Consider the following 12,048-nt stretch of genomic DNA (forward strand, 5'->3'; position numbering starts at 1 on the left):
TCCTGCCTACAAAACCTTGTTGACTTCACTGGGGATTAGTTGCATAAATGAGTCAGATTTCCACCACAAAGCAGGACTTTACAATCACACAGCCATTTCAGAGAAAAGACAGCCCCTTCCTTGGCAGGGAGCACAGGTGCCTTGCATATGAATGCAGCACAAATCCCTTCTCCCTCACGTTTCTCCAACCCAGGAAAGAAAGGAGATGGCCTTGTGCAAGGCAACCCTCACACACCACAGCAAGGAGCAGCATCTCACCTCTCATAGCTGCATGCAATAATTTGGTTTAGTGGAGTAGTGAAGGCAATGAAGGTGCCTGGCAAGTTTGGGACCAGCCCTATGTGGAAGGGTTGCCCAAGAGGAGAAAACTGGACCTGACGACACAGGGACACAAGATTGGAAGGGCTTCCTAGTGTCAGAAAGCAATGGTGTACTTTCCTAAGAGTGCAGGCTTGCAAGGTGGCTCTCCCAGGGAGCACCTTCCACTTACAAGACAGCTTTGGAAAAAAATTAAAGACCAGTTATTAATTGGCATGTGTAAGTAACAGTTGGCTTTCCACACCATCCAAAAAGATTTGGGAAGGTTTTAACCATGAAACAAACAAAATCTACAGGGAGAAGGACAGATTAAAAAAAAAAACACTGTGCCAGATGTTAAAGTGGTGAATGCTTCAAACCAATAACATATCTTGCAATATTAGATCTTGCTTTCTAAAGAGTAAAATAAAGAAATAGGATGATGAAGTAAGAATTTATAACTGCATCTTATGGAACAGTTATTAGCAGTTATAAGTGGGGGAAATTTGCATCTGTTCATTAAAAAGCATATGTTTAGTTCATTAAAAACATTAATCTTTCCAAGGATATCTTTTCCTATTTAAAGGCTCTGTTGATTTACTCCTAATTTCTCAGTTCCAGGTTGATTATTCATTTTGTGATTCAAGAAACCTCCCAGTCATCCAGCCTATTACTTTTGTCAAATATTAGCTAAATGTTTAGCTCCTCTCCTGAAAAACTATAACCAAAGAGAACACCCCTTCCTTGCAAGGGGATCTCCTCATCCCTTCTTCTTGTGCACTGTTCAAGTCTTATGCTGAGTCTAAGCATAAAGGCAAGAGGCAAAGAGCAGTTGTCTTATATGAAGGTTTTTCAGAGCCAAGTTTGGGAGGAAAAAAAAGGTCTTTTAACGTGCCTTTTTTTCCTAGCTCCTGTTGAGGCAACTTTAACAAACAACGCAATTTGCCAGTCACCAGGAGTTCCTCCAAAGGTCCTGCTGAAGTCAACAGCTGACACTGATTGAGTCCTACTTGTCCCAGTGCCAGCAGAGAGAAGAGTTCCTGTTGCAGACACAACACTCTCACCTCCGACCACAGCTTTGGCAGCCAGACTTCTTCCCATTAGCTGAGACTCCTGTCACAGAGGAAAGGTGGGCACGGATAGTGGAAAGCTAGCCACAAAACATCAGTTTCCAAACATCAGGAATAATAGCGATGAATGTAAACACAGGCTTCTGACCAATATTTTAGCAGCATTTATCAAGAATTGGCTTCTCAGCTGAGAACCAAACTTGAGGAGGTAGCATGGCCGAGTGCATCAGGGAGTGTAAATTCATTAATTCAATTTAGGGCAAAACCTAGCAGTCTGGACTCAGGGAGAAACTCACTTACCAGAATTAACAATGAGGCAAAACAAGTATTTGCACTTAAGAGGTTTCAGCACGACCTTTGGGAGCAAAGCTGACCACACTCCAGATCAGTGGATCTGACCACTTAGCTGCTCCTTATTCATAACTAGACTGCAAATAATCCAGGTTTCACATCCTTTTGCTTTTCCTGTTTTCTACAGTTAGTAGCTTTCCCTCTTTTCAGGTACAGGAGTGTACACTACCTACCACAAGTACAAACCATTCTGTCTCCCTCTGGAGGAGCCAGGTTTGCTTCTTTTTTAGATGAAATCATCAAAGTCAACCTGAAATCAAAGTGAAGAAGGTGCCATTGAATTCCACTAGCACCTGTAGCAAGATCCAGATTATCTCCTACTCGTTTTGAAGCAGAAAAGCAATTTAGCTTTTAACCTCCTTGCTGCACCAAGCAGATGTTGCCAACTCTTTCTTAATTCAGTTTTTCCAGTCCACCTTGTATTTAGGTCATCTTCTACCATCACATTGCCACTTCAAGCATTTCTGGAGATCTTCTCAATCTTCTCTCTGCATGGTTAATTTAACTGTATAAAGTCATTTACACAAGAACAAAGACACAATCACTCTTTTCACTAGTACAGGATTGCTCTTTTACAGGATGTTGTGGCCTGGTTTTTTGTCTGTCCATTATTAGAGAGACCACTGTTTAAATGCTCTGACCTTTTTTTTTGGAACTTTTAACACAGCTGAGCACAAACTTTTCCTGCTGCTTTGCTAGCATTCACTGTAAGTGAGAGCACAGAGAGAACGAAGGGTGGAACTTGTCCCTTAATGTTCTCTCTAAATATCCCAGCTAACAAGAGTGTCTAGAGAAGCCTAGAAGGATTAGATGCCAATCCCCATTAAATTAGTAGGAATTTGGTACTTAGCTCCTGTTAGGCCCCTTTGAAACTTCTAGGATCAAACCTTCCTTAAAGTTCCCGGGCCAGCACCTAGTCTCAGTTACATCATGTAAATCCAAGCTCTTGCCAGTCTTGTCAGTGGAGTTGCTCCAGATTTACTGCCCAGTTCCACATGAGAATTTGGCTCACAGGCAACTGCGGGCTGGCAAAGACTTTACAGACCACCTGTGACACCAGGTTTCTCAATGGCATTCCTTCCAGGCTTGCCACGTTCGTTTTGAATACCTCGTGCGACAGGCAGTGCCTCACTATTGCTGCGTAACAGCCCACACTAAACAAGAGCTGGCTTCCATGCTCCCTTCTCTTCTTTGCTAGCCATCTTTAGCAGGGATGGGGTACTGCCACATTTCTCCTTTCTGTCTAACTTTGTCTTCTTTCTGCAGGCTACCCAACGTAAGCTTCCAGCTGGGTCTCAATCAGCCCTTTCCAGTTGTGATTTTATTTCTGATACTCTTTCTTAAAGACTTTAAGAAAGAATGTAAGAATTTAATTTGATACTCTTAAAGAAAACGTATCAAATAATTAACACAAAGATGTCCAGGTTTGAGTTTAGTAAGTCTGTATGAGAAGCTGAAGTGACCACCTTCCCTTTAAACCAGCATCATCTCCGTGAAAAAAGCAGTCCTCCCTATAAGCACTACTGCACTGCCAATTACCAGCCAGTATCTGTTATCAGACCGCGACTTCTTAACAACAGTGCTAATTATCTTCCCAATAAATATCACTTTTCTTCTGAGTTAAACCCACATTATGCAGACAATCTTGCTCTTGAAGCATGCACAGTTTATTACTTAAGGTAGTTGTTCCATTTAACGTACTTTTCAATGAAGAAGAAAAATGTCAATACCATCCTATACAAAAGACAGTCCTCTAAGTGAAGCAATCTTAGATTAATGCTGAAATAAGATGCCAATGTTAGAATCCATTGCTATCAACAGCAGAGAGCTTATTAACACAGTGCTTACTTAAATCTTATTTACACATCAACACAGGTATTCATTAGTTTTTTAAAAAGAGACTATTTAATAATTCGTACCCTGGGCAAGCACAAGCCCACTCTTTAAGGAAACTAAATCAGCATCCACAATCCCGTGAGGTCTAAGATATCTTAACTGGTGTCAAACACCAGGCTTACCATCACAGAGAGAACACAAGCATGAACAGACACACTTAACTCATAATTACATGGGCTAATTGTGGACAGCATCAAAGGGATTCCACTGAGTAACAAGACAGAGAGCAATTAAGCACACTTCAGCTTTGTCATCCTCCTCTAACAACATTGAATTGATGGTACATTAGACAAAAAGAGAGGCAATATGCAAAAACTGGAAGAGAAAAGCCCCTTCCTCCAGTGGGATGCTCTCTCCAAGTCCCTGTGCAAAGACCACAAGAAAAAACAGCCCCTATCCAACACTGCAGGCATCATTACCTTGGGTTACTTTTGCATGCCCACCCCATATGAAACCATTCACTAGCACAGCCCAGAAAAATAGTCTCTACGTGATGTCAGTGGTCAAAGGGGAGAACTTGCCTGTCTCTAGATGTACAGGCTGACAGGCTGGTACAGGAAGGCAGTTAGCGGAAAGCTGCACAAAGTGCAGAGATCCCCCTGCCAAAAAAAATACAGCACCCCAGCTAACAGCAAGCTTCCCAAAGAATTAAAAAATGCAATAACCTAGGCATTTAGCACAATAGTCTGTCACCAGGGTCAGAAGTTGGAGTTTTCAAAGAGAAGTACTCTTGCACACTCAGACATTTAAAACCCGTAACTCCCCTGGGACTCAGCTGCAAGGAGGCACCTGAGGAGCTGATGGAGCTGGTCCACTTGACTACAGGACTGAAGTTCTGCAGACTTAGCTCCTCCTTTTGTCCTTCCACAAAAGTATGCTGACAGGTTTAAAACAGAAGCCTCCTGCTGCATCTTATTGTTTCCTTTTAGTATTGCAGGAATCCAGTGCATGAAGCTGTCGGGATACTCCAAGGGGTATGGGTACAAGATGGGGCAGACCTTTACAGGGGACTCTGACCATGCCTGGAACGCTGTCTACCTTGATGGAAGGTGGCATTTGCTCGACAGCACCTGGGGAAGTGGTGCTGTCGATGATTCTTTCACCAAATTCACCTTCAGGTAAAGAACTATCCTCTATGTTAATACATAAACCTACCACAAAGGCAGAAGGAAAGCTGATGGGTTTGCCACACCAAACAGTGACAAATTCTAGGTCCCACAGCAAGACCCAAAGCCTTGAGCAAGGTTATCTGGGCCGCCTATACAAGGGATGGAGTACATACCTGTAGGAAGGCAGCAGCCCTGAGCAGCAAGCTATATAACTGCTAAATGTGAACTTGTTTTGCTTATCACATATCCAGTTTATGCAACACAACGTGGCACTTGATTCATAGCTTCTGGCTGCCTGAGAGAGGGTGCCTCCACACTTTCAAACAACAAGCAGTGCCTCCCTCTTTCTTCAGGAGCCCATGGTTGCAGGGGGTAGTGCAAATACCCTGGTTTTATCCAAAAGCTCAGCATGTGCCCTGGAAATAGAAGTCCAAAGCTCAGGTTCCTTCTCTGCCTGGAGAATTTCAAACGCACCGACATCAGTTTCTCGGGAATCCAAAACACTGTGACTTCCTCCTGCTGAAACCACCACCACTGTGCAGGGGAAGAATTAACTGTTTGTAATTACTCATTTTCCTTTAATCTCTTCCTTTTTCTTCCAGGTACAATGAGTTTTATTTTCTGACTCACCCGGCTCTGTTCATTAACAATCACTTCCCAGATAACAGTAACTGGCAGCTTCTTAAACCAACCCTGACGCTGAAAGATTTTGAGAACAACATGCTGCACAACAGTAATTTTTACATGTTGGGCCTACTGACCGCACACCCGGAGACAGCTGTCATCCAAACAGGTAACACCCCACAGAGGGGAAGCTGCAGAGCATCTTTCCTTATGCAAGCCCGCATCCACCATACACTGTCATGCATGTAGTGCATTTTATTTCCAGCTTGGTTCTGGCAAGCAAAGCGTACTCAAAGCTCTTGGGGGCAGAGGAGGGTCGTCTTTCTTTCTTTTTTCTGTCTTTTTTCTTTTTCTGTTCAAGCTGTGAAAAATTCTAGCAGCCTCTGGGTCTAAAAGAAAGCCTCAGTTAGCTGCTGAGTTACTCTATCAGCCAGCATCAGCAGTGCAAAATTAGAAGTACTGCTATTATATATTAGTTACTCTGGCTTGAAAATGAGATTAAAACCTTTTATGATGTTCCAAAAGTTTGAATTACTGAAAAACGCATAAACAGGCACTTCTTTATGCAATACTGAGCAACCTGCGTAAGTCCAGCAGCTCTTTTAACATAAAACTATTCAGGTAACACCACTGAACTACAGGGCCCACATTTAAGATCACCTTCCTCGGATTTTAAAAGAGCTGCAGGAATTTAACTAGATAACTAATTTATGAATGCCAAGAACAAACACAGAGTTAAAACTTAAAGGCAACAACATTTTAGGACTTAATTTTATCTTCAAGCTGTTTGGAAACAAGCTCATATGGAGGTAAATTATCTCATATCTGTGTACTGGAGGGTTCCTACACTTTTCTCTGAAGCTTCTTGGAACAGCTACTGGACTAGCCATCAGGTCTAATCACATCTAATTAAGCCCTTCTCGAGCACATGGGCTGAAGGTACTTTCAGTTATATTTCGCACAGGCTTTCATATTCTATAGGACCACACCTCCATTTCAGTGTGTCTCAAAATAGGATAAATGCACATCTCCAAAACAAAGGCCACTCTTCACTTCATTCTTTTTGAGGGACACTGGTCTAAGCAGACAGCTGACAAGCTATGACCTGTCAATTGCAGCTCTTTATTTTACTATTACAGACGCAGCAATTTATTGGGACAGATTAGTCTTCCCAGAACAGGGTGTACATGCAAAAAATGTACTGAAACTCCTACGCAGTTTTTCTTTTGTATTTCATAGTAAATGGAAAAGCCTCTGTATCAGTGGATTGCCGTTCTGCCACATTATTTACGTTTAAGCTGAAGGGAACAGATGAATATGGCTTAATGACTTTGAAAAAACACGGAATGAAGCTGGATATCTACCCACAGAAGACAGGGAGTCACAAGCTGCAGATCTTTGCCAAGCCCTCCAAAGCCTCAGAAGATGTCTACAACTGCGTGTTAGAGTATGTCGTAGAGTGCAAGTCTGTGGACAAGGCCATGCGTTTCCCAAAGGACCTCCATCAGCCTGTTGGACCAAGCTGGTTCACAGAGCGGCAAGGGTTCCTGAGGCCATCACACCCCGACCCCATCATTCACACCAACGATGGGCGCTGTTCTGTCACCTTCACCCTGGGCAAAGACATAAGCATCTTAGCCTCCCTGCACTCCGATAACAGCAGCCTGACAGAGGATATGATAAGGCGGCACATCATGCAAATCCATCGTGGGAACCAAATTGAGTTGAAGATCCATCTCCCCCACGCAGGGAACTTTGTTCTGAAAATCTATGCCAAGAAGAAGTCAGATCCTGGCAATTACGACTACATCTTCAACTACCTCATCACTTGCCTCAACACTGAAGTGAAGTGGCCAGCTTTCCCTCAGAGTTACAGCAAGTGGGTGGAAGACTATGAAATACTGGAGCCGCTCTCCGGCTTGCTGCCAGCAAATCGCAATGTTCAGTTTAAACTCAAAATGCACGGGATAGCAAAGGTGCTAGTTCAAGCTGAGAACACTTACCCTCTCACCCAGAGCAGAGGCTACTGGGAGGGAACCTGCAACACTTCAGGATGCAGAGAGGTATTTGTGATGGTGCACGAGAACGCTAACCACAGCTTTTACTCACACGTCCTGAAATACGAAGTTGAGACCCAATAACATCCCCTCCTTGTTCTTTCACTCACCTGCATGAACCAACCTTTCCAACGTGCCCAAAACCAATACAGCTTTAGGAGATCACTCATTCTCTTGATCAAATCTGTTCTTTCAATGAATGCAGGACAACACTTGCAGGCTTTTGCAAGACCTTGGGCTCAAAGAAGCAGAAAATCCTGTTAAGAGGGGAGCAGCAGTGGAAGAAATTAAATGAAACCCTCACCAACATTTCAGTAATACTGTCCAGACAAACATTTTGAAGAAAACAACTGACTGTCAGGCCATAGGTCATTCTGTGCCAGCAGCGATTGCTGGTTTCAAAGTTATGGACCATAAGAAAAGTCTTACAATGGCTACTCCAAGAAGAATCCACTACACCCTGGTTTTGAGCGGCAATATTGGACACGAGGAACTTCAGGAAACTTAAACTGAGTTTCTGTATATCTTTAGTGAAGTTGCAAAATACATCCCAGGAGAGAGAAGTATTAGCAAGAAGCTACAACATGAAGTTTTCTTGTGCACTTCATTGTCTTACAAATTTAAGTGATACTGCGAAATTACTTTTTACACTGACTCTTAAATACAATAAACAAAATCATTTTTACATTTTTATATTAGAGTATTTGAACTGTAAACATTTTTCTGCAATATTAGCATTGTAATCATATCTCAAGGATACAGGTGCTTCTGTAACTAAAACTACAGTAAAATGGAGAATAAAGTTCTCAAAAATCACTCCTTACTCCATCTGTGTGTGCAATAATGCAACTAAAAAACTTAAGGGGTTATGTGGAATAGCAGCCTGAGTGACATCATTATCATGTAAAAAACTATTTGGTGCTGTACTCCTGGAAAACCCCTACATGCACAAGGCAAAGGTGGTCTTCTATTGAATCTCACCACAAATACACATCATAAGGTCAAGCAAAATTTTCATAAATGATTCAGATGTCCATGTTAGCATGACCCGAGAGATATTATGTTTGAGCTTGAATTTAAAATAAACCTGTTATGTTTTTGCATTCTATTTCATTGATCAAGCAATATGAATTCCTGTTCACAAAGCTGCTGTATTTTCCACACAAAATACGTGGGTTATTCCTACATTCTCCTCCTCCTCAGCAACTAGATGGCAGAAGTTACACCCGATAGCGAAGGGCTGCCCATCTGCAGCAGGCTTACTGCCTCTGATCCCTCCTACGTTACTCCCTCTACCCCAGCAACCGGGTTTGAGTCCTCATTTTTAGCAAGTTGAGTGAGTGTGCAGGGTACCTGGAGCTGTATTCAAGTAGCAGAAGTCTCAGTGAGGATCCAGGCTACTGCAGACACAAGTTGCAAGTATAAACACAACACATAAGCTAATGAAGTCTACTCTAGGATGTCAGGAGTACAGCAATGCTTTGGGGTCTTTTTGTACTCAGAGACAAGGAGGCTCCATACATCACATAAAAGTAGGTTTTAAGTCCTCCCCAAAACAGGTGAGTGTCTTTGCTTTCAAACATTGGCAGCAGCAGCTCCTCCCTGCAGGAACACTAACAAGCCTTGTAGCCCAGCAGGCATCTGCTCCCTGGACAGCAACACATACTGAACAGTACAGATGCAGATGCAAGAAAGACTTGGAGATTTTTTGATTGCCTAGGACCTTGAAGGTAAAAGCAAGCCTTGTCTGTAAGCACAGACAGCTCTGGTTTACTTTGGTGCCTAGCAGAAGAATTCTTTTTTCTTAGATCCCATTTTTCAGATCAAGGAGGTCACATTTCAGTAGCTTTCATTTTACAGGTCAAGCAGATCCAGTCAAATATGTCACTTCTTACAATTGGAGGATAAGGGGGCATCCCAGAGAGCTCAGGAACTAAAGAAAACTACTTTTTTCACATAAGGGGTCAAGGATACCAAACTACATACACCCTTCATGCAACCTTCACTTACACGTATACAAACAGGCACAAGTAGTGGGCGGCCATGGTAAAGCCTCTCCACAGGGCAACACCAGTATGAATGTGGTCACTGCTTCTCATCTCAGAGACTCCATTTCACAAGGTTTCTCTCTAAACCCACATGCTCTATTTCCATCTCAAGATGGCAGGGCGGGGGGGAGGGGGGACGGGGGGAATAATCCCAAGGGAGAGGACAGTTTATACACTGTTGCCCCCCACCTAGCAAGGTCTCAGGGAGTATTCCCTCCTCCCCCTACACAATACCAAAAAACCCAGGCACCTGCAATTATACACATGTATACAGGCCCAGACACTCATTTAACTCCTCAAAGTAAAGCATGACCCAAAGCACTGTCACATCCACAGAAGAACACGTGTAGCACACAGACAGAGCCTGCAACAACTTCCCCCTTTTGAGATGCTAGGCTGGTACAAACAGAAGTACTGCAAATAAATTTCCACATTTTTGTTTCAAACCGAAAACAAACATCTGGCTCAGCGCTGCAAATGTGTAAGAAATTCTTTAGTGCTATCGAAGGCATGAGTTCAAAGACACAAAAAAAACCTCTTCTAGCTTCATTAATTATAAAGTTTCCAGGGCCAGGTGATTATTCCAAGGGATGTTTGACACTGCAAAGGCAGAGAAGAATGCCTGAGAAACCCTGCAGCCCCAGATAAAAAGCACCTCCAAAGTCTGTACTTGCTATGACATCTCCCTCCAGGATAAACAAGTCGTCTTCTCCTCCCTCATAAAAAATGCACATTCTTCAGCACAGCCAAGACCCTAACACCAGGAGAACGTCTCTGGAACAGACTTCTCAGTTATCTCACGACTACCAGCTCTCCCATTTCAGTCAGAGTTCTCCCTTGGCAGGCCTTAGGACTGAACAGTTTTTGTAATCCCTACACCAACAAGAGGTGCAATTACTTAGCACTATGAATTCAGATCACTCAGTTTTGCAAACATCTTGTTTCTCAGTGAAGGTAAATTAAGAATGTGTAGAACAAGATTTTATCTCTGGCAAGCCTATCTCTGCACTTCCATCTACTCACCAGCTAGCTTCCTCACCCACGGAATGAATATGGTTAGTATACAATCAGATGCTCTGGTATTTCCATGCTGGCTGTGAGAAAGGCACAGGCTTAAAAATGAGCAATGCAGTGAGAGCAGGAAACCGTTCAACTCATCATACTGCCTTGCTCAACCTCTGTCCTCCTCTCCTGTTGACCATGCACAGCAACTCCAGAAACAGCAGACACATGAGTCTGTGGCACTGTGTATCTGCAAAGAGAGAAGGTGGGAAAGAGCACGTACACCAGCACAGAGAAGTAATTCAGCAGTTCCCCTGTTGCAAATTTTACTCTTTAGATCACTTTAGATCAAATTTTTACAGCCTACTCCATGAATGAAGCTGCTTATTACATGCATTAGAAATTGATAAAAACTGCAGGATTATAGCTGCTAATTGAACAAATGGATCATCTTCAGTTTCACTCTTCACTTCTGCCAACATGAACTGCCAAGTATCTCTAAAGGAAAGTGATACGGAAGCAAACATCACTAATGAGCCAAAATGTCTTCTGAACTTCTGAAAACACTTAGTGCATGATGCAACACTCAGTAACTTACTTAACAGATCTTCAGGAAATAGAATATGGTTTGTAAGGTATCACTTAAAAAATGGTATTGCTGTGACCGCTGAAGGCCACGAGGAATCCCTAAGACTTCTGGCACACCACACTCTCAGTGGATCTGTGGGTTGATCCAGGAAGAGGAAAAGTTTGTTCTATTTTGCTGTTCATTTTTTGTCAAAATGCCCCATGACCAACAAGTCCTTACTTGAGATCTGGATAATTAAGGTGGATGCTCCAAAAATGCTTACCTGTGGACAGCTCTGAACAGGAACCGAGGCCAGTGCCAACTATGTGCAAAATGCACGACCATAGTTTATCCCCAGTTGTGGGCAGTTCTACACCTCATTACAAAGACAGCACAATGAGAATCCAGAATGGATTTGAAGGTTTTATCCTTGTTCAAAGAACTCCAGAAGAAAGCCAAAATAAAAGGACTTGTTGATTCAAGTGTCTTTGAACTCTGGAATGCAGAATTGCTTGACCAACTGCAGTCCCATTTTATGGCATGATGAAGAGGCTGCAGTCTGCAGACAGGCATCACCTTTGCTGAACTCATCTGCCTGACCCGACGGTTGGGTTTTGCATGCATATGTTGCTTTTGAATTCCTGTTTCTTGACAGCATTAAGCTGCTTTAAGACAAGGTGAAGCTGATGGAAAGGAACAGGAAACTTACAGACATGGACAAGGGATGTCTCCATCCCTAGGTTGCAAAGGCTCAGTCACAGAACTGCAGAGTGCCCCTGGAAGAAAGGCAAGCCCATAGGAAACAGGTTCTGTTCACTCATTAACAACTTATTTTCCTTGAGGAAGGACTGAATATATTCCTCAAAACAGGTCACAGATGTATTTTAATGCAGCAGTTCAACGTGACTGGACAGCGTCCGAGACTGCCTAGATTCAAAACAGGCTGATACCAGCTCACATAGCAGCTGCAATAACACCTGCTGTACAGATGAATCTCACTTGTTTGTGGGTTCTCCTCCCATTCAA

At 42.9% G+C, this 12,048-nt stretch overlaps 1 protein-coding gene across 2 annotated transcripts in view; it reads left to right on the top strand.

The window, feature by feature from the left end:
- Positions 1-8,512, top strand: part of KY (kyphoscoliosis peptidase) — a 21,470-nt gene extending 12,958 nt beyond the window's left edge. For both annotated transcript variants that reach the window (XM_069791816.1, XM_069791817.1), the window contains 3 exons: positions 4,544-4,732; positions 5,326-5,516; positions 6,587-8,512. In XM_069791816.1, coding sequence (XP_069647917.1) covers positions 4,544-4,732; positions 5,326-5,516; positions 6,587-7,488 — 1,282 coding nt within the window. In that variant the 3' untranslated portion in view covers positions 7,489-8,512. The remainder of the gene's footprint in view (positions 1-4,543; positions 4,733-5,325; positions 5,517-6,586) is intronic.
- Positions 8,513-12,048: the final 3,536 nt, after the last annotated feature.

Source organism: Haliaeetus albicilla, chromosome 9 (assembly GCF_947461875.1).
Source record: "Haliaeetus albicilla chromosome 9, bHalAlb1.1, whole genome shotgun sequence".
Classification (NCBI taxonomy): Eukaryota; Metazoa; Chordata; class Aves; order Accipitriformes; family Accipitridae; genus Haliaeetus; species Haliaeetus albicilla.